Source organism: Martes martes (assembly GCF_963455335.1).
Source record: "Martes martes genome assembly, chromosome: 4".
NCBI classification, from domain to species: domain Eukaryota; kingdom Metazoa; phylum Chordata; class Mammalia; order Carnivora; family Mustelidae; genus Martes; species Martes martes.
In genome coordinates this window covers 139236914-139260431 of record NC_137891.1, presented here as the reverse complement: position 1 = coordinate 139260431, position 23518 = coordinate 139236914, and the positions used below count along the sequence as shown (strand labels likewise).

At 42.4% G+C, this 23518-nt stretch overlaps 1 protein-coding gene across 2 annotated transcripts in view; it reads left to right on the top strand.

Annotated features, from left to right (window-relative positions):
- CACHD1 (cache domain containing 1) overlaps positions 1-23518 on the top strand; it is a gene marked incomplete at its 5' end in the record, with an annotated part of 203316 nt that overhangs the window by 89695 nt on the left and 90103 nt on the right. For both annotated transcript variants that reach the window (XM_080801858.1, XM_080801857.1), the window contains one exon: positions 15737-15885. In XM_080801858.1, coding sequence (XP_080657984.1) covers positions 15737-15885 — 149 coding nt within the window. The remainder of the gene's footprint in view (positions 1-15736; positions 15886-23518) is intronic.

Sequence of the window (23518 nt, the reverse complement as noted above, 5' to 3'; positions counted from 1 at the left end):
ATAAAATGGGTGTGACAGTCTGTTGCAAGATTGCTCCAAAAGTTACATGGCAGGCACGGACTATTTTGTGTTCTGCTTTCAGAATACAATAGAGTGGTAGACAATGCATGTAGGAGTAGAGGAGTGAGAAGATTGCCATTCTTAGTGTGTTATTTAATCCTCTTAGGTAAGGCCTGTAAGAAGAGAGCTGTAAATTTTAGAGAATTTCCAGGAGAGAACAGTCACAGAAAGACCCTGGAAGGGACTAGTGGGAGCTTTAAGTAGAAGCTATGCTAGTTGAGAAATGAGAGACTAGACATGGGATTTATGTGAGCTTTGCATGTGTATTACTTCTGTATTTCTACTACCAGAAACTCTTCACTGTAGGGAAACCTGGTTCTGTTGTTGAGCTGTGCACTGCACCACAGGGAGAAAGGGACAATGGTAGACAAGAGGAGGCGTGGAAGCGCTGAGCACTTGGGAATCATGTCTTTTAATTCTGGCTCCCTGTGCCTGGTACTGGGTAGGCATTGAGTGAGTATTTGTTGAAAAAAGTATGTAGAGATACTTTGCACCTCAATACTCATATTTCCAGAATCTGGATTTATTTTGGGTTGCCCTGCCAAGCATAACCTAGTGTGGTAGTAGCCTGAAGGCTCTCATTTTGTTTATAATTACCTAGTTAAGTATGTTCAAGGCTCAGACTTGTCCAGAGTAGAGGAATCCTGGAGGTGGTGTAGATGGATTCCATTCTTTGCCTCTAACCTTTCCTCCACCTGTCCCCGGGGGATTTATTTAAGCTGAGCCCTGGTTTAGTTCACCCACTTACCGAAATCTGCACGTGGCTCTGTGTTTATTGTAAGTGTTCATGAAATTTTTGTTGAATGAGTGAACAAAAGGCATTGAATTTGTAGGAAGGTAAAAGAAATGTTGAAAGCTAGTAAAGCCACCCAGATGGAGAATTTGTAATGAATCAGCCAAAGCTCAGAGCAAACAGATGATTGTTCTCTCAAACCAGAGTCCTGGCAAATTGAGCTCGTTGTTTAGGTTTCCTTGATTGGAAATGAATCTAGGTCTGTTTCAGGTCTTACTGTTCTTGGTCTGACTTTCCAAAAGAGAAATTCATTTTTATCTTAGAAACCCTTTTCCTGGCCTTCTTATGCCTTGTTCCATAAGATGGGATGGTGATCTCTCATTTCGGAAAAATAGTATAAAAGAGAATGTGATAGTTGTAATATTTACGTGGCTCTTTATTTTTTAGTGTATCTATGTATATTTTCTCATTTTATCCTCTTAATGACATCATAAAAAGTGCAGGTATCCTTATCCCATTTTCCATATGAGAAAACTGTGTCAGAGAGATCATTATAAATGGTAAAGTGGCAAAGACAGAATTTTCCTAGTTTTGTGTTTTCTTCATTGTATTGATTGTGATAATGATTGGCATTATTTATTAACTATATATGATTAAGTACTGTCATTAAATCTTATATGGCCTGTGTCATTAAATCTTATATGATTCCACACCCCCCCTTTACATCCTTCAGACTTGCCTCAGTGTCCCTTCTCAGTGAGGCCCTCCTGGGCCACTCATTTATAAGAAATCTTAGTAATTGCTCCCCTCTTTACTCCTTACCCTGATCTCTGTTTTATTGTTCTCCTTATAATTTATCACCAAGGGTGTATATATGCATTTATTTTTGTTTGTTTAATAGATTTCCTTTGGGTGGTTGTTGAATATCTTTCCTAGTTGAACCTGAGCTCCATGAGGGTAGAACTAATTCATTCCTTGATGTGCCCTCAGTACCATGAAGAAGTCTGTACATGTAGCATATGGTAGGTACTCAGTAAATATTTGCATGAATTCATAATCCCCAGAATCGGCTCTGTGAGGTTTACTGACAAAGGAAAATCATGCACAGGGAAATAAACATCTTGTCCAGGCTCACCTAAAAGGTTAGAGAAGGGGATCGAGTTCAGGTGAATTGAGATGCAGTGCCTCCATGACTATTTCCAAACTTTGGTTTCCTAAGGTATGAGGGAGGTATAGCAGAGGCCGTTGTAGAATGTAAGGATGAAGTTCTCGCTTTTTTCTCTCCCTTTCTTCCTCTAACAGTTCACCTTACTTGTTTAATATATTAGAGTTTATCATGGTTTTATTTTTTTGAAGTGGTCACTTTACAGAAGAGTTACAATTATAGTACCTCATTCTGCTTTTCAAAAAAAAAATTATGCAAGATTGAATTTGGATTTGTTTTGAAAGAAATGCAAAAATATTGTGATGAGGAAGTACTCCTTAAAGTAGGGGAAAGGGAGAGGTAAGAAAATATTAAATGTTCTGGGGTGCCTGGGTGGCTCAGTGGGTTAAGCCTTTGCCTTCAGCTCAGGTCATGATCTCAGGGTCCTGGGATTGGGCCCTGCATTGGGCTCTCTGCTCGGCAGGGAGCCGCTGCCCTCCCCTCTCTGCCTGCCTCTCTGCCTGCTTGTGATCTCTCTCTCTGTCAAATAAATAAATAAAATCTTAAAAAGAAAAAGAAAAGAAAATATTAAATGTTCTTACAGCAGAAAGAAAACTTGTAGTAGGTCCTCTAGAGGTAGGTCCTCTAAAAATAAAGTTCTTAGTGCAGGGACCATGTCAGAATAATGCTGTAGTGCTTTATAGATCCTGGGATAGAATGGATAAACTAGAGTATGATTTCTTAGAAGGGAGATTCTGAGCATACCCCTGGTAAGGGGTCAGCAGTTGATGAATTCAGCAAACATTTGTTGAGGACTTACCATATACTTGGCATTGTAGGAAGAGAAACAAAGAGCTCATCCCAAGGGCATAGTTAAGTCACAGGAGACATGTGTTCATATATTTGGTTTATCTTGCTAATCTCTTGCAGGTGGATGCCCTAATGGACGGAAATGCCCTCTTGGGGAAATACTGACTGCATTTATGAGACCAAACAGTGGTCTGAGTAGATTATCAATCCCATCTAGTGTGGTGGTAGTTTCAGTGCAAATTATGTATTTTTTCTAGAATTCTAATAAATGGGGGATGGTTGCGAGAATTGTTATGTACCTAGACATTGTTGCATTTGGGGAAAGATTATTTACTTGACATGACAGTTTGTGTTCTTTTAACAAATGCTGCTTAATGTGAATTATCTCATTGAATTTATACCACAAAACTGTGATACAGATACAGTTCCTCTTCCCGTTTTCGATTTGAGGAAATGGGGACTCAGCTATTAAGTAATTCCCCCAAATCATTCTTGAATTAGATGATATGACCAAGACTTTATTCAGTGTGGTCTGATGTTGCTTTTTATACTTTGTCCACTGCCGGTTTTCTATAGGTCTCCCATTTTTTTAAAAAGGAATGTGTGGTTTATTCTTTCCTGAGAGTATTACACATCAACCAAAGTAAGAAAGGAGTATGTCTAAACATTTTAAGTACTATGATAAATACTTAGCTGCTAAACGAGGAAAAGATTGACTTCAAATGCTCAGTTGACACGGGTGAAACACTGAATGGGTGCCTTCTGGACTGTTAGTGACAAGCCTTTTAACTCCAATAAATCACAAGGATGTAACTTGAGCCTTATGAGGAAGAGCATTATATTACTAATGGATCTTCCTGTAGGAACAGAAACAATATATAAAAGGAAATGAAGTCCTTGACTCCTTTTTTCTTTTTCACAATTCATCATTATTCCTTTATGAACATAACCCTGGGACAGTTATTATGTGCGCCATTATGGAATTTCTCTTGGGCCTTTGGCTTTTTTTGTTGTTGTCCTTTGTCAATGAGTACCCCCAAATGAGAATTTCTAGCTAATGGAGTAAGTGAAAGACTGCAGCTGTTGGGTTAGTCCTCAGGATTAAAGTCTAACAGAGTGAGCTTCCTTCCTGTGGCACGTGAGTAGAACTTGGTTGACTCTTTGGCATCCCTAGTGAGGAACTGTGGTTGGTGGAGCTGTTGTTAGTAGTTTTCCTGGAGAATGTAGCAAACGTTTTTTGGGGGGTGGGGAGCCCTACCTCTCAGAACTCCTGGGCTCTTCTCCCAGTATGAAGCTCTGACAATAATCTGAGATACTGAATATTGTTATTTTTACTGATGAATGATCTGGAACTGCTCAACCAGCTTCTTGTGGGGGAAGGGGAAGCAAGATGGCTACCTGTCTCACTATTTAATAAACAGCAGTTTGGAATTTGAACTATTTATCTTGTTTATATGTTAAGGAAAAGATATATGCAGCATATGTTCCATATGCTTGTTTATATTTGGAAGTTAAAATATGGTTGTATGCATGCATGAAAGATTGAATTCCTATCCCAGAGACTGGCTGATTTGAGGCATATGTGTATTGTATGTTAGCCAATGTCTGTGCCTTGTGTCGAGATAAGTGGAGATAATTCTCACACACACCCCTCTCTCCTGTGTACTCACACATTTTATATAATGTACTTTCTTTGAACACATGAAGATGCAGTATCTGCTGTTTACAGATAGGAATTCTGTGCGCATATTTACAGTACTTATAACCAATGTTGATGTTTGCATGTGATATGTACTCCTGTCCTAGTGATAGAAAATGGAAATCTTTACCTCCCAGCACTAACATATAATACTTATACATTCTAGTTATAGGTTTTTTTTTTTTTTCGTTGTTTTGGCAAAACCCAGAATAGTCCTTTTCCCTGGTCCCTTGATTCCCACATGTTGTGTTTCTACTCTTTGCAATGGAGCACGTGAAGGGGGACGGGTGCTGTTTCTCCATCAGCAAAGGCAGGGAGAAGGAAGTGTTGCAGACAGGCACCTCAAAGGCAGGGTGGGGAAAGAAATGTAAGCTCCCTGCACCTGCCCGCGCCGCCCCCACCCCTGCCCTGCTCCAGCTTTTCACACAACCCTGCAGTCCATATGTGTGCAGATGCCTTCTTTCAGGAAAGCAGAATCTTGAAGAGTATGAGCCTGGGCTTCCTGCTTAAACTGCATTTAACCAGAAGGGAATGGACCGAGTGTAAGTCTTCATTCTACAAGCCAGGAAGACTTCATCATGAGAAATGAACATTCCACTAAAAATGGAAACAGTTAAGCCCATTATATACACATTTACAGTATCTCTCAATTGGATAGGGCTCAGAAATGCTGGGGAGGAGGTAGCAGCCAAGATTTCTCCAAATCCACAATTTGGAGAGTTGGACATCTCAAGAATTGGAGATCCGGATCTCCAAACTGCTACTCCTATAGAAACATACCCTCCGAGCCATCTGACCGGGCAGAATGCATACTCAGAAACTAAACTCAGAGTGGTTTGGAAAAGCTGGTGAGACTCTTAAGAGCAGAAACCACCTCATCCCTAATCCATTCCTTGGCACAATAGGAAATACTGTGGTAATGATGTGAAGGAATTAATTGCTGCTAATATCAAGGGCCTCTGAATTAGCCAAACCCTTTGAAAATCTGGACCGATGAAGTTACACATTGATAACAATGGGCTCCTAGCAGGGGCTACAGCATTGTTTAATGTTAGAAGACTGGGGAGGTCAGGATCATGCGAAAATAGCTGTTCATGGGCATTTTCACTGGCGTTACTTAAGCAGTCATCAGTCCTTCTTTGTGCTGCAAAGTGCATGCTGGTTCTTCTGCAAACCCATGGAGAAGTGTCACTGTCCCATCTCCTGAGCCCCGTGTCAGGCACCCTCCTACCGTGGAAGGTGTTAGCAGTGAATCCCATGCAAGCAAACAGCCGATGCAGAGCAGGCATGCCCCAGGTCTTCTGTTTGCAATCCTCCCTGTCATCAGATAGGGGATGAGAAGACCTTCCCAAATCCAACTGTGAGTTAGAGAATGATATCAGATGCAGCTTGGCAAGGGAACAGACAGAATAGTTCAGAGAAGGATAGAATAAAATTGTTGTGGTTGAGGCAAATATCCTCATTCCTCTGGTTTGGAACCCACATGGGAAACATTACTTTTTTGTTGTTTCTAGCAAGTCTTAATAGCCTTTCCCCCCAGCATCCAGGATTTGCACCTCATCCCAGTGGTCTGTGTGGGTGTTGTGGTTGTTTCCTAATTGCAACAACAACAACGATGACGCCAATAACCACCTTGTACCTCCGTATCAGTATTTAGAGCTCTATACTTACATTGTAGAGGCCTGTAGATCTCAGAGGCTGCTTTGCCACTACTCCCGTATCTTGAAATTAAAGCTAAGAAGTACCTTTTCTCTGTCTTTCGAGATAAATATATTATAAGCTGGCTTCCCTGTTGAAGGTAGGAGCAGGAGAGAGTGCTCTCCTTCCTGAGGTTGTCCTACCATACTCTAGACTTGGATGATTATGGATATTCCAGTCCAGTCTTTAACAGCTTATAAGATGCTTTCTCTTGGGCACCTGGTTGGCTCAGTCGGTTATGCATCTGCCTTCAGCTCAGGTCATGATCTCTAGGTCCTGGGATCGAGTCTCGCATGGCTCCTTGCTCAGTCGGGAGTCTGCCTCCTTATCTGAGCCCCCTCTTCTCAATTAACTAAATAAAATCTTTTTTTAAAAAAATGCTTTCTCTTGCACTAGCCTTTTCCCCCTTCTATTTTATTTATTTATTTTAAAGATTTTTATTTATTTATTTGACAGAGATCACAAGTAAGCAGAGAGGCAGGCAGAGAGAGGAGGAAGCAGGCTCCCCACTGAGCAGAGAGCCCGATGCGGGGCTTGATTCCAGTATCCTGGGATCATGACCCGAGCCAAAGGCAGAGGCTTTACCCCACTGAACCACCCAGGTGCCCCTCCCCCTTCCGTTTTAAAGGAGATCTATGTTGTGGGAGTTTGTTACTCCAAATATGAAATAACCTCTGCATTGGGCTCTGTCTTGTGCTGACTTATCTTCTTATAATGGAGGGCTAGGAGAGATCTCCTATTTGCTGTACTGAGCTCTGCTGTCATTAGAACTGTGTATTAACGAAGTCCTAAAATGGCATGTTATAGTCCATTGTAAAGATAAGTTAATATTCAAAAAGGGGAAATGGAAACATTTTTCCCCCCATGATGTCTCAAGATTGTCTTCCCAAGAAATGGACTTACTAAGTTCTTGCCAGATCAAGGGTAAGAAAGTGTCTAGTAGAAGATTTTGTTTCCTCACCAGTATCCTCTTTCCACTTGATTGCTGAACTAACGGACACTGCTAACAAGTGGTTGATCGATCTGCTCTCAGAGGGGCTGTGAAGAAACCCTAAAACACTGGTCAGTTGGCCTGTAACTGGAGGTTAGCTCAGGTTTTGACTTTCATTTATGCAGGAGAGACTTCCTGAGTCCTCGCAGTGTCCCGGGCTCTGGCCCAGGTTGCAGGGTTTGCTGGAAATGAGCTACTGTTTGCATTGGTTGTGGGGACAATTGCAGGGTCTCAGAGGCCTCCTAGCTGATCCCCAGTTTCTCTAGTGGCCCTGGCTTCCCGTTACTTGGAATGCTTCTAAAGTTATACCTGGTGTTAAGTTATGCACAGATATTTGTACTCTAAATATGGGCTTTGCAAACTAAGAGTAAAGGGCCCGAGTTTTCTTTCCTTTTCCATGATTGCGTCCTTCTTAGGTCACCGGAGAATTCCTAAATTCACAAACCCAAGATACGTCTCCCCTTCTACTCCCTGATTAATATCCTGTGGAAACTTATCTCTAAAAGTTGTGAATTAAATGGTAGATAGAGGTTGGTCTCTATGCTGTGACTCCTTCTTCCCCCAACCCTCATTTCCCAGCCTCTCGATTCTTTCTAAGGTCAAGACTATGCTGAACTTGTTCCTCCTGAAGGAACGGGCTGTAAACTTTGAAGGCCTGAGGACTTGCTTATTTTGGTTTAAAGGAACCTCCACTCAGGGGCTCCTGTTACAGAATGAAGTGAGAAGAAGTGGGTTGAAGCCTGCCCTTCCCATTGTTTCTTTTGTTATGATCTGGTTGTTAAGGGGAGAGTGGGGTGAAAAATAGGGCAAGAGCCTATTGAGCCCTTAAGTTGATAACCTTGGCTTTCAGGAGGCTTGGGTGTGTGTTTCCATGACTCTCCTGAAATACCTAACACAGACTGCTGCCCAAAGCAAACTCCGTTATGACCTTAAAAGCAAACCTGCATTTTGCTTAGAGAGAAGCTGCTGTGCTCTACGGTTTCCCAGAGCTCAGCCTCCTCTGGTTCTCTGACATGTCAGCACTTGCCTTCTGTTTTTTCCATTGCACTCCTCCCCGGCTCGGCCCCAGGGGCCCCACCTCTCATAGGAGCAGGGTATGTGACCCTGGAGCCCCGACAGCCTCGCCCATCAATCTTCCTGGTCCACCTGCAGTTTGTCTGTCAGCGGCTGCCCCGCTTCTCCACTGGATGTGCTATTCCCACACATCCGTCAGACAACCCTGAAGCCTCTGGGCCGTTGGAAAGTCAGACTGGCCCTGTTCCATCTGTACGTCTTCATCTGTCTCGTGCTGTATCCTCACCGGCTGCCATGCCCGGGATCTACTCTGAATGACAACGTGAAGCCCAGACTCTAGTGGTCAATGAGCAACCCCCTCCCAGCCGTGGCCACGGGCCATGAGGATCCCTTCTCGGACTGGTGTTGTGTTTCTGGGCAAGACTTACTCCAGAGCTGCTGATACTACCCAGGAGGCAGGTCAAGATAGGAAACTAGGGGCACCTGGGTGGCTCAGTGGGTTAAAGCCTCTGCCTTCGGCTCGGGTCATGATCCCAGGGTCCTGGGATCGAGCCCCACATAGGGCTCTCTGCTCAGCAGGGAGCCTGTTTCCTCCTCTCTCTCTCTCGGCCTGTCTCTCTGCCTACTTGTGATCTCTGTCTGTCCAATAAATAACTAAAAAAAAAAAAAAAAAAAAAAAAAAAAAAGATAGGAAACTAGACAGGCCCAGAGTTTGATTGGCTTGAACCAGATAGGAGCAGTAGTCCTAGGTTGTCTGCCCTGTCCTAGATCCCCAAGCACATTTTTCCAGTATTGCAAATAATGGTGTATGAGGGCAAATGAATACCACGGTGACCGCTTTTAAGTCCTTTCTAGATGCTAGGCACTACGTTAAACAAGAATGCATAGTATAGTGTTCAAGAACATGGGTTTGATCTAATTATTAGTGGTTTGACCTTGGGCAAATCTATCAGAACCATCTATTAAAAGTAGCATACAGCAATTACTGAGAGCTGTTGGGGGACTTAAAAGGCCTGACGTATAATTGCACTTTCAAAGTGCCCGGCACGTGGCCATCAATCAATAAATGCTGATTGTTATGCTGCTGATTTGTCGGGGGAAACAGAATCCTTAAATAGGAAAAATGGACAATGTGAACTGGGATAGGAGGGGTTTAGTTGGTGAGATCAAGGTGATTTTGGAAAAGAAGGGTCTGAGGAGGATTCAAGGAGGCAGAAATTGGTCTGGGCCTGAAAGAATGAATGGAGCATAGTTGGATCGGGGAGAGGTGTCCTGTCCCGTCTCCCCCTCCCCCACCCCTGTCACCCCACCGTGATTTTGGAGTTTGTAGCACAGAGAAGATGGACCTAGGGATTAGAAGAAATGGTCTCCACTTCCTACACTCACTTGGCTTGACCGTGGGCACACCCCTGAGCCTAGATTTCTTGACTGTTGGGACAGGACAGGGAAGGCCTGCTCTGCCCATCTCCCAGGGCTATTGGAAGGCATACGTTGCCATGAGTCCTGTGAAAACGCCTTGAAAATGGCAAAAGACAAGAATAAAGTCCTTGTTAGATCCTGAAGTTCAGAGAGAGAAGATCCCAGACGAATTCTGAGTTATCTCAGACTGTAACTACGTAACCTACAGGACACGGGGCTTTCAAAGAGGCACTGACGGCTCTGGCAGGGCCTGGCCCCGTGTTCACGCCTCCAGCCCGACTCCTCTCCAGTCACCGAGAATATGCTCAGATTTCTCCATTCCAAGTGCCTGTGTCAGTATATGAAGTCCCCAAAATAATAACAACCACAGTAATAGTAACAGCAGCAGTAAAACCACGATCAGCCCCGTTTATTTGGCACTTACGGTGTCACTCTGCTGAATACGTCCTGGACCTTCTCCGCCTTAGCTCTCAAACAACAGCATGAAACACCTGTTATTATTTCCAGCGTAGGGGTAATTAAGTTGAGGCTTAGAGAAATAATTTGCCTAGTTCCCTTTAGGTAGTAAATGACAGAGCTGGATTTAACTCAAATTTATTCGACTCCAAAGCCTAAGTCCTTTGTGCCATTTTGTTCTTAATCTAAGGGGGGAAAATAAAAAATAAAAGGAAAAAAAAACTTCCCTCCCTCCCCTGCCAACCCTATGCCAGGTTTCCTACAGAGGATTAAGCATGAGGATGAGTTAAAGGAATAAAATGGTCAGTGTTCAGGTAGCCCCCGTCGCTTTACTTAGAGCTTGAGTAGTGGAAAACTTAGACGCCCACCCTATTTTCCCATCACCATTGTATGCATTCCCTGGCGTGGATACTGTGCTAGAACAGTAAGAATAATTCCTTGTACTTTTGGGCTTTGTATGTTCGCTATTTGAACATCACAATAAGCCCTTGAAGAGGGGTGGCCTTCCCATTTTACTTACGAGGAAACGGAGACTAAGGGAAGTCAACTTGCCCAATTTCCTAGCTGATCATTGAGAGAGCTGTTTAGAATATTACAACTGTTAATAATTAATTACTAATTACTAATAGATAGTGAGGGTACAACATTTTATATATTATGGTGTGCAACATGAAACAATGAGAATGTGTTCTGCTTGAACTTTGGAATGCCTTCGTGTGAGGTTCAGTGATGTTAAATGTTTGTGCTTGCCTATTCTTAAAATTATTTGTGTCACATTTAAATAACTCAGTCCTGAAACTGCTGGGGGAAAATAATTCTTGAGTAATAAGGCTGGGATGGGAGGAAGAGAGGATCAGCTATTAAATTCTTATCACGGCACAAAGGTTTTTGAATGTCAAATGTTAAACTCTTCTACATTCAATAGGAATTTTGCTATGAATCTTCAGTCCCCTAGGGTACCTTTCCTGTCTGTGCCTGTCAGCTTCATTGTTATGCATTTTAAATAAAGCTTTCCCTAACATTCAAAACTCCTTCCGGAGTTTTAGGAAAGAGACATAAATAAAGTGTGTCCTGTGCCTTTGCATTTTTGTTTTCTTTTACCTTCTTCTGTGTGCCTACCCCAGCCCTACCCCACCCCCAATCGTTAGAAGTATAAAGCTAAGGTAAAAAGAGCTTCAAAAAGGGGGGCTCTGGGGAAGTATGCAAATGACAGAAATGTCTATGGGAAAATTAAGGGAAGTGAAATTCAGCAAGAAAGAAATTCATTGATGTTGTGATGAAACGTTGTCACTGGAGATGATGACAAATTAGAATCCGTTCCCATGGGGACCGGCTTGCTACCTACTGATCATTTGACCCATGGCTGGATGTTGGCTAGCCGAAGAATTGACCCAAAAGATGACAAGATGGTTTTAGTCCCGTCTTCTCATCAGCATTCAGGAACCCCTTAGGGGATGAAGGGGAGAGGATAAAGAAGGATAAAAGATGAAAGCTGAGCTGTGGAAAGAAAAATGTTTTTAATTACACTGAGGAGGATTGTGGGTCCACCTGTAGCTTTTGTTAAGAATGTCCTTTGTTTTCTCCTGTCTGCAGGGATCATGGCAGGATACAGACCCAGAATCCGTCGGGCCTCTTGGAAGGTTCTGTGTCGGTAGCCGGTCCTCTTCAGTTGAACGGATACATTCAGGACTTAATCTCTCTGTGGGCTATCTTTACTCTAATAGATTCTGTTATGCCCGCCGAGCAACCTGGATTTGGTTGGCATGCTGAAAGAGCTTGCTTTTAGAGAGAAAAAAAATACCCTGCCATGGAGCAGGAGTTGACATTTCCATAGTGAGTCACTCTCCCATTCCTTGTCAGAAGGGCACAGGGAGGTCATCTGGGGCGGTGGGGTCAAGGGAGGCCAGAGCCCCACGTGGGAGTCAAGAGACCCTTAAGCCCCATATGCCTCAGTTTCTTCACTTGTCAAATGGGAATTATAATTGCATCTCACTACCCTATGAGGGCAGATGAATTAATTGAATGAAAATTTCGAGGAAAAGACTGAATTATGTAAGTCACTTCTGAAAGGAAAGGAACAGTAGTACATCCATGATGTTTTCTTCCCAGGTTATGAACAAAGTTAAACACCCCGGAGTAATTGAAACAATTTAGGTTAGTTTAATGTAACTTATACCACAGTAGTCCAGGAATAGCAGGTATTGTTTTGGGAGAATACTCATTTCACCTTTGGCCCCATCCCCCCCTTTTTTTTTAATCAGTGGTAGAATTCAGTTCCAAACCTCCTCAAAGGCTTGATTTTCATAGGAATTAGGTACAATTCTAAATGCGTTTTCAGAAGTCTAATATTTATTATAAAGTAATGAGATGGTGTGTGGCTTATGGTACTCTGCCAAGAATTTCACAGCATTTGTTAAAATGGGTTTGAAAGGAAATGGGAGGAGGGGATTATTAGTCCATGTGTATTACGGAGAGAAACCGTGTTGCACAGAGGTCGAAGCCGAGGCTCTGAAGTTGGGATGCTACTGGGTTTGGGGCCCAGCTCTACTACTTACTAGCTTTGTAACTTTGAGCAAATTATTGAACCTTTAGTGTCTGCTTCTGGGGGGAAAAATGGACATGTGTACCTTACAGGGTTCTTTGAAAGCTTAACTTGGTATGTGCTTATGAAGTGCTTAGAAGGGTGTCCTGCACCTAGTTAGCACTTAACAAATGTTGGCTATTTTTTTTAAGATTTTTAAAAATTTATTACTTACTCTATTTGTTAGAGTAAGCACAAGCAAGGGGAGCAGCAGGCAGAGGGAGAAGCAGGCTCCCCACTGATCAGGGAGCCTGAGGTGGGGCTCGATCCCAGGACCTAGAGATCATGACCTGAGCTGAAGGCAGACCTTAACCAAGTGAGCCACCCAGGTGGCTAGTCTCTTTTTTTAATAAGGCAAGATGGGGTATCACTACGTGAAAGACAGGAGTTTCTGACTAAGAGGTGTGAATCCAAAGTGGAAGGAGCTGGCATTTGAGGTCTTCTGTTAATGGTTGTATGTGTCTGGGTTCTGCACGTAGGTCCCTGCCTCCACTGATGAAAAATGCAGCTCAAGGCCCATCTTAACTAGGAGGCTGAAGGCAGACATTGCCAACTTGCTCCTGCCCGCACTACTCGAGGCAGTTCCTCTCCCCTTCACCTCCCCTCCCCTCGTCACACCCCCCCATCCCCCTCCAGGGAAAGCCTTGGTTCCCCTCCCAGCCCAGGAGGGGGGGCTTTGTGCCCTGGCTCTGTGCCTTGGCCGATTATATTAGGGTAGTTTCCTCAGACTGTGTGATTTATCATATTTTTCAACATGTGTGTAGTGTGTGGTAAGTACCTCTGTACAGTAGCTATTATAATTTTGTGAAGAACCCTGCAGTTTCTTTGGACAGGTTTCTGGTCCACAGGCTCCAGTCTTGGTAATTCTGATGATGTCGATGGTAGTACCTGGATCGGAGCAGCTTGGATAGCCTAGCTTCAATATGTTTGTCTAGGGACAGAATTCAACCTGTCAACCTATCGAGTTACTTACTGCTGCTCAAGAAAGCACCCTAAACTCGGTGGCATAAACAGCAGTTTCTTCATGCTTGCAGATTCTGTGGGTCAGGAGCTCAGGTCCAGCACAGCAAGTTCTGTGCTGTCTGGGGCTTCACAACAGGGACTTACTGGAGGCTTCTTGACTCCTATTCAGAACTTGGGCTGAGATGACTTGAAGGCTTGAGCAGCTGGAGTTGTCAGCCAAGCACTTAACTGTGGCTTTTCCATGTGTCTTGGACTTCGTTCACGTAGTGGCTGAGAGCATTCCGAGAGAGAGACCTGCGGAAATGGCAGGGCCCTTTATGACCTGGCCTCAGAACTTACATAGTGTCAGTTTCTCTGTACTTGACTGGCGGAAGCCATCATAACCCTACCCAGATTCAAGGAGTGGGTGTGGAGAAGGAACATACAGCCCACTTGTCAGGGGCGGGGTGTGTGTGTGTGTGTGTGTGTGTGTGTGTAAAAAAGCAGCAAATTTTTGTAAGACTACTGGGACTGTGCCTCTATTTTGGGACACGTTAGGGCTTCTGACTTTTAACTTATAGTGAAGCCAGCTGTATTGCCTCTGTTGCAACTGCTTAACTCTCACACTGGCATGAAAGCAGCCATGAACAGATAAACAAATGACTGTTTCATTAAAACTTTATGAGCACTGAAAGGTGAATTTCCCATAGTTATCACCAAGTGCCTTTTTAAAAAAAGACATTTAAAAATGTAAGAACTGGGTGCCTGGGTGGCTCAGTCAGTTAGGCATCTGCGTTCTGCTCCGGTCATGATCCCAGGGCGCTGGGATTGAGTCCCATATCGGGCTACCTGCTCAGTGGGGAGCCTGCTTCTCCTTTTCACTCTCCTTCTGTGCTTTCTCTCGCTCTCACTCTCGCTCAAATAAATAAGTAAATAAAATCTTGAAAGAAAAAATAAAGGACACAGAATTCCTCCTCTGAAAATGCTAAAACAAATTTGGACAACACTTTATCGTATGAAATGTCACTCTGATACACTTGTTACATCTAGAAATTTTTCTAAACTAATTCATAGTTTGTGCACTGTTTAGCAAGGCTGAGAATCTCCGTTATTTAAGTGAAACTCTGAAAACTCCCAAACATCAATGGAACAAAATCAGATTTTGGAATTGGCTTGAAAAAATGGAGATACCCTGCTTTGGCTCCCTGTTCTCAGCCTGTAAGCTATTGGACCGTGTGCATTGCATGACCCAAAGGAGATGATTAGTTCTCCTCTAGTGTGCTGATAATGAATAGCTCTACAAAACCAATTAGCTATAATTCTATCAGTCATTTCATTTGGGTAACATTTTGTTTAAGGGGAAGAAAAACAACACTGTTTTCCTTGGAGATCTGTAATTAAGCCGTGATATTTGATGACAACAATGGAGGAAAAAGCAGTATGCTTACCCATTTGCTTTTGTTATTCCCACATGAAAGTAAATTATGATGAAGTGTTCTGTTTGCAGCCATTACGAAAGACATTTGTCCATCTTAAAGGTGGAACAGACCAAACATGAGTGTATTTTTAATGGTATATTTTGTTTTATGTGGATGTCTTTGTTGTGCAGCTTCAGGGATTTGCCACTCACATGGAGGACTGTGAATGGTGCCCCCTGGAGTTGTGTGGCAGAACATGCTATATACACTCTTTCCCTTCATGTATTTTTCTCTTGAAAAATCTGTGTGACTCCAGAACCATGAATAGAGGGTTGTTTTCTTACAATCACTGTTGTTGCTGTATAAGTGTTAATGTGGTCATGCTGTCAATAGTATCGGTAGACTTTGTTTTCCTTTATCTAGCGAGGCATTTCATGGATCAGTTTTGTTCTTCATGAGTTCATACCCATGAGAAGGTCTTTGTGTGTCTTTAGCCATTTTAAGACTGTAGGTAGTGTTTTATTGTCATCTGACTATCCCTCTGGGGTTTCTGGACACTTTGCAGTTTTAATATCAATTTGCATAGAAGAATGAGACCTGGGTGTTTTATCTCAGTTTACCCACTTGGGTGTATATTGTTGGTTTTACCTGAAGTAAAACATGCATGTAATATATGCAGCCTGTCATATAAATTAATGAGCTTATTAGGAAAAACATGGTGGGTTATTGTGGTGGGCTTTTGACTTATTTTGCTTACTGTTTGTCTCACAGCTAGCCAAAAAAATCCGAGAGAAGTTCAACCGTTACTTGGATGTGGTCAACCGGAACAAGCAGGTTGTAGAAGCTTCCTATACGGCTCACCTGACCTCTCCTCTAACTGCAATTCAAGACTGCTGTACTATCCCACCTTCCATGATGGAGTAAGACTTTACAAATATTTTTATGTTGTTGAAACCAGTAATTGAATTGCTTTCCATTCATACTCAAATGCCTGTGCTTGTCTGTTGCAAAGTGTATAGTATTTCTATCTTAAATAAGCCCTTTGTCTTTACATATGCAATTTTGGAAGAAGTGAGACTCCACATTCTAAGTCCCAGAAATTCCTAGACCCTCCCTGCTCACCTTTTTGTCATGTTGGAATTCAGGTTCGGAAGTATCAAATATTAGCTGAGTGTAGAGTTGAATTAAGCTAAGAAAATTGCAGACATTTTGTCAGGTGTCAGCTAGTGGGTCTTGAATAAAATAGACTCACTGATTCTGGCACTTTGCCTAATTTAAGGGAGTGCTTTTTGTCTTTGAAAAGAGTAGCAAAAATTCCCACTTCATACTTCGGTAGTTTTAAAGATAACATCTACACTAATGGGAGATATGGCTTCAGATAATATTGTAACAGAATTAGTATATGTACAGTTAAGGATATTTTTATTTATTAGCCTAGTGATAGTTATGTCTGGAGGGGTGTAGGGTCATATGATGCTGGAAATTGTAGTGAAAAGAACACTTACCTAGAGGTACAAAGAACTTAATTTTTACTTAATCTCTAACTAGCTGTGTGGCCTTAATTAATTATGTGCAGTTTTCTGTCGGTGGATAATAATCTTTATTAGACCAATTTTCTAGGGCTATTGCAAGTGACTAAAGGCTGCTAACATACTTTAAAAACTGAGTGTAAATGTTATAATTAGTATGTATTACTCCCCTTTTTGCATATCAGGTGCTCTTAAAGTCATGCAAAGGATAGATACAACATAGTTTTGGTGGGTAAATGTTTTGCTTCTAGAAGCATTTTTTTCCTACTTTAGTTTCTTGGTGGGCTGTGTAGATAGCAGGGCATCCTTAAGTCGTTTTTATTCTCTATATGACTCTAAGATGAGCCTTTTTCTCTGGCTTACTCTGTCTGCAGCCTAAAGAAGCTCCTACTAGTTGTTTACTAAATTAAGTGGAAAAATGTATACAATGTAGCATGAGCCTGTCTGGATAGCAGTCCTCCCTAACACTCAGATGGTCTTGGATATTTTATGTCTCAGCCACTCTGTCTTCATCTCTAGAATAGGAATGATGATAAATACTTCACAGTGTCCTGAGCATACAGTGAGACCAAAAGTGAAAACACTTTGTAATTTTCTAAGCAAATCTCAACCCCAATATGTGTGTGTGTGTGTGTATAAAATATACACTTCCATATCATAGTGAACATCTCATTTTTTATTAGGTTTAATCAGAGAAGATGCCCTTTTTTTGTAGTTTGGGCATTAGTAAATTGAATATTTTTTACAGCTTATTTCTTCTCTAAAAAGAGAATGAGGGCCCAATTGAGTTTTGAACCAAAGAAAACATCATTTTCAAAACAAAGAGAAGAGCTAGTATATAGTAAGAGAGAAATCCTTAAAGCTAGAATTACGCTTAAAACAGTGGTTCTTGGCTGGGGATGATTTCCACCCCTCACCTTATCCCCCTATGCTCTTGGACGTTTGGCAATGTCTGGAAACATTTTCAGTTGTTACAGTTGGAAGGTGGGGAATAGTTGTTACTGATATCTAGTGAGGAGAGGAAGGGATGCTGTTCCACATCCCAGAATGCACAAGATAATCCCCCCTCCCTGCAAAGAAAGAATTACCCAGGGGCACCTGGGTGGCTCAGTTGTTAAGCATCTGCCTTTGGCTTGGGTCATGATCCCAGCGTCCTGGGATCGAGCCCCGTATTGTGCTGCCTGCTCTGCGGGAAGCCTGCTTCTCCCTCTCCCACTCCCTGTGCTTGTGTTCCGTCTCTTGTGGTCTCTCTCTCTCTCTCTCTCTCACTCTCTCTGTCAAATAAATAAACAAAATCTTAAAAAAAAGAAAGAAAGAAAAAATTACCTGGTTCACGATGTCAGTAGTGCAGAAGGTGAAAAACCCTGCCTCAAAAGATGGGAGGTTTTCTTAAATTCCTAAGTGGAACTGTTGCTCTAGTCGAAACAACAAGCTTAAATTGACTGGTCTCTACTTGGAAATCTGTCCTGTATGTCTTCATCCCATTGCTGGGCCGCCTTGTGAACTTCTCTTAATGTTTCAAGAAATAGCTCAACAATTTGCCTCTCTCCATAGCTTCCTAATACCCCCCCCCCGCCCCCCGCCTCCTTATTTCCCTTTGCCCCTGGAGGGATTCACTTGCTCCCTCATCTCTGTTCCCATAGTTAAGTTTCAGACACCTCTATTACAGTGTGGAACTTAATGTATCCTGGGTTGTTGGTGGTGACTCTGCCTCCCCTGCTGTTCTGGGCAGGGATTACACCTCATCCATTTCTGCCCCAGCATCCAGCGTTTGTATTTAATTACTCCTTGTCAAAATCTGAATTGAGTAAGGGGGTGTCTACTCTCAACAAATTAAAACTTTGGGGGTGGAGGGCAAATACTGAACATAATTAATAGTGCAGAATGTGACACAGAGAGGTACTGTGGTTCCTCAAAGCAGAGAAATGTACCAGGTGGTGGATGGATCACAAGAGTCGCTGAGTTTTGGAAGTATGCGTGTTACTAGATCCACTCATTTGGGGGAATATCGCGAGGAAATGAAAAGACATGTTTATAAAGAGGAGCTTGTAAGGACAGTCATGGGAGTGCTGTTTAGAATAGAAAATATTGTCAGTACCTTAAATTCTGATAATAGAAGATTAGTCAAGGAGATTGTTATCCCATCCACAGACATGAGAGAGGGTAAGATGCAGCCAGGAGAAGGTAAAAGAGTGTTTGCTGACTTGGGAAAATGCCAGGCATACATATATACATGCACACCTTAGAAGTTTGAGAGGACTTACATCAAAGTGTTTTTGGGGTAAAGACCATGATTCCATTTTGAATATGCTGAGATAAGGGTTGAGGTCTGAGATCCAGGCCAGCAGATGTCTGGCAAAATTCAGTGGTCTACCTTTTGGTGAATACAGTAAAACAAAAAGTGTAGTGTCTGGCCTTCAGGAATTTCTCATTTAGTTCAGTTGACCGTCCGTGGGACTTCTGTCCCCCCTAGGAGGATCCATGCTGAGTAAGCAGGTTCACAGGAGGCCCTTCCCTCCTTCCAAGGTCAGTATCGGATGTTGCGTGGGGACTCTGGAGAGACACGGCGCCATCTTATCTCCTCACTAGGACTCACTGACAGAACCAGCCTCCATTTGGGGTGAAGGTCGTAAAACCAGGGCAGTTTAGACAATGAAGCTGGGTAATCAGAAGATCTATAAATGAGTAAAGAACACGTTCCCTCTGGTGGCATATTAAAGAGATAACTGATAAAAACGGGTCACAGCAGGGATGACTGCCCTTCTCTTAGAGTCTTCCTAGTTCTAAATTACTTACCAGCGACACATGTTAAGGAGTTTTTGGAGTAACTCTGAGCTGATGCTTTTCTAGCAGTTGGCTGAACACACCTTCTAAAATTATGAGAGTCTCTCTCACTTTTTTTTTTTTTTTTTTAAAGATTTTGTTGATTAGAGAGAGAGAGAGCACAAGCAGGGGGAGCAGCAGGGAGAGGGAGAGGGAGAAGCAGGCTCCCCGCTGAGCAAGGAGGCCAGTGCAGGACTGGATCCCAGGACCCTGGGATCATCACCCGAGCTGAAGCCAGACGCTTAACTGACTGAGCCACCCAAGCGCCCCTTCTCTCTCATCTTCTTCATGAAGATTCAACAATGGAAGGCGTTAATAGTAGGTTTTTGGGGTGAGCCAGATGGGAATCCTTTGCTGCCTTTATTCCAGTCCCTCATGTAACATACGCTTTTCTCAACACTTTCTGTTTTGGTGTCTTACTGAACACATTTTCAGTATATATATTCCATTCCCTCCAGAAATGTCTACATTTTGAATCTCAGGGAGTTCACATTGGAGTTGTGCAAAAAAGAACTCCCAGTCTTGGGAACCAATTTGAGGACAGAAGTAAGAACTTTTTTTTTTTTTTTTTTTTAAACAGTAGGCAGATTTGGTTTTGAATCTAGCCTTTTTCATTCATAAGTTGACCCTGAGCTTAATTCTTAACTTAATTCTGAGCCTTGATCTCCTCAATGAGCTGAGAATAAGGGTAATGCATGCCTCACAGGGTCACTGTAGGGAGATGTTTAGGTTGTAACTTCTCTATTTGGTAAGTATGGATATTATCCTTTAGGTCCAGAGATACACTTTTCTCTCTTACTGCGATAACAAAGTTTAAGATAAATATGCTTAAAAAGTGAACTCCTTTAAATGAAAATATTAAGTAAATGTGACCAAAATCTTGAAAGTAATAGATAGGGTAATGATGAAAGTTCTTAAAAAATGGACTCAGGAGCATTGCTAAAGTCTTTCCAGATTGTGAAATTTTACGGTTCTATAAAGCAGACTCTTGGCACCCATGGCATGTATCTGGCCCCATGCAAATGTATTAATACTGCCGTTGTAAGAAATAAAAGCAATTAACTTGAGATAAGGGACCTCCAGCCTTTGATCTGGATCTTGTCCGTTCTTAAACATCTGGGCTCTGCAAACACGTATTGACACCTAGCACTGGCCCCATGTCCTTTAATCTGTTTGTTACTAACATTTTAAGTGGCTGCCTGTGTCCTATTGACCTGGCTTCTTCTCCAAAGGCATCAAGGATGAGTTTGTACTAGGACAATATTTTTACAGCTAATTTTAACCAATGGCCAATATCGAGTTTCAAGCCTAGAATTTCATTGTTACTGATTTATAATGCATTTATTTGTCTCACAAAGGCATGATAATGCATATTTTAATAAAATTCCCAGTTCTGAAGATAGAAGGGCTTTAAAATGTCCTCTCAGAGATTCTGAAGATTTATACTCTGATGACAACAGAGAGAACCCGCAGAACAGCAGAAAATTGATTTTTCAGATGATTTTGATAGTTTCCTTCTCAGACCACTCAACTCTTTCCTACTCAGGAGTCTTACTAGTTAATAACTTTGTACAAGCCTGTGCATGGAGATCAGGTGCTTTGTCAATGTTTGCTGAAGGAATGATCTGAAGAATTAACCTCTTCTACAAGGGAAAAAAATTAGATTATGGCTTAATCTAAGACAGACTCATTTTCAGAGGTATATTCAGTGGTAAATTTACTTATTTAATGAACAGCTCCGCTTGTGTTGGGTCACTGATGAGGGTGCACAAGAGACTGGGCTCTCCCACGATGAGTGTACAGACACACAAACACAGAATTATACTCAGGGACTAGATCTGGTCTACAGATGCATTTATCTTGGCTCCAAAGGATGTTTTAAAGGTTTTTAAATTTATAAGTTTTTAAATCTGTTGCCAGCATTTAAATTTTGGGAGGTTATGTATTTGTCTTCTCTAAAATCAGAAGATCTGGCAATAGCGGGTCCACATTCCCACTGGGCAGCAGTCAGCTTGTCTGACTCCCCTTCGAGGACCCAGCCCACATTTTCCCTTTCCCACAGTTACCACTAGTCCCTGTGGATTACACCCAACCCGTTTTCCTGACTTTGATCACCTGCTTGGCCCACACTAACGTGTGAGTTTGAAACTCCTGGTCTAAAAGGACTATATAATACTAATAAATCTGGCTTAAGAAAATGTGGAGTTTAAAGAATGTAGCTCCTCTATGCATAACGTTATGCATAACATTCAGAATATCTGTCCCTGAAACCTAGCTTGCCACAGAGATGGGGTTCTGTTGAGCACCTCTCAACCTAATTGTTTATTCAGCAGGACCCATGAACCCTTGGCTTTAATGGAAATCAATAATTTTATCTTCCACATCTCTTAATCCATTTTTTTTCCTCCCTTCCCCAATTTCTTTTGTAGGTATTCTTGCCTAGTGGCACTCTTATTTTTTTATTCTTATGTCTTTTTCTCTTTTCTTTGTTTCGTTCTTCTAAAAAAAAAAATGTGAGGGTAAACTAAGAAGGAAATACTGGGAAGATGAACTTACATTTTTATTTTTGTGTGTCTCTGAGTGGGGTTCAGTGCAGTTGTCCTCACTCAGTTAATGCTTGTGAATTGGTTCACTGTGGTGGGAACTGAAGGCATATAGGCCAGGTATGAGGTGAGCAAAGTGGTACTGTGGTAGAGCTAAAGGCAGTAAGCAGTGGTTTTCAAGCCCCGAGGAAGCCAGCCACCTGCCGCGGGACTCGAGTTCTGTAGAGAATTCTCACATCCCCACCAAGGCAGACTTTAAAAGCTTCACTAAATCCAAACAGAAAAGAAACTCTGGGAAACATTGTTAAGTTAGATTCCTGCCATTTTTCAAGGAGCTCTTTGAGATGGAGCATCCACTGAGATGGATGTAGGCAATGGGGAAGGCAGGGGACACTAATCTCTTTTTCTGAGAACCCACATTTCATGCATCCCTGGCTACCACCCACTAGAACAATGTGATTTTAGGCCTTACCACACAACCTACTGGGGGTGTTGTGCTACGGACAAAGCAGCCAGCATAGGTACTGATGCAAGAACACAGGCTCCTGGTGGCATTTTTTTCATGAGTAGCTACTGTTATGACCCTGTGTTGGGGTTCTCCAGAGAAACAGAACCCATAGGAGGGGAGCTGTGTGACAGAGAGGGAGAGGGAGGTAGATCTATTTTAAGAAATTGGCTCATGTGATTATGCAGAAGCAAATCCAAAATTTGTAGGGTAGCCCAGCAGTCTGGAGGTGCAGGATGAGTTGCAGCTCCAGTCTGCTGACAGAATTCCTTCCTGCTTGGAAAGGTCAGTCTTCACTCTCTTAGGGCCTTCAACTAATTGGACCCACAAGTCCACTGACTTAAATGTTGATTTCATCCCAGAAATCCCTTCACAGAACCATCGAGAATAATGGTTGACCAAATATCTGAGTACCCTGGGCCAGCCAAATTCACATAAAATTCACCATCACACACTCTTAGAGAATAGAAAATTGGGTGCAAAACTTACCTCTGAAGTTAAATTTTTATTAACACTCATTTAGATTGGAGGATGCCAAATTATCACTCTTCAAACTTTATGCTGTGTTCTTCTAGACTGTTTCTCTTAAAAAGTTAATGTTCATGTGAGTAGCTGCCTAGAAGGGAGTGGAGGCAGCTGAGTAAGTCTTTTTCCATGTAGGAGTGCCTGGTGGCTCAGTTGGTTGAGCATCTGCCTTTGGCTCAGGTCATGATCCCAGGATCCTAGGATCAAGCCCCATGTTAGGCTCCCTGCTCAGTGTGGAGCCTGCCTCTCCCTGTCCCTCTGCTGCTCCCCCTCCTCATTCTCTCTCCCTCTCTCATATAAATGGATAGATTTTTTAAAAATCTTTTTTAAAAAAGTCTTTTTCCATGTAAATTGGTTGTCTATCTTGTGCTATGATTTAGATGGGCAAATTTCTATGTTCACATATTAAGTTCAAGTATTGATGACATCATAGCAGCCAGAAATAAGTTAGTTTTTTTTTAATTTTTAATTTTTTATTTTTTTTAAGATTTTATTTATTTATTTGACAGACAGAGATCACAAGTAGGCAGAGAGGCAGGCAGAGAGAGAGGAGGAAGCAGGCTCCCTGCTGAGCAGAGAGCCCGACACAGGGCTCGATCCCAGGACCCTGGAATCATGACCTGAGCTG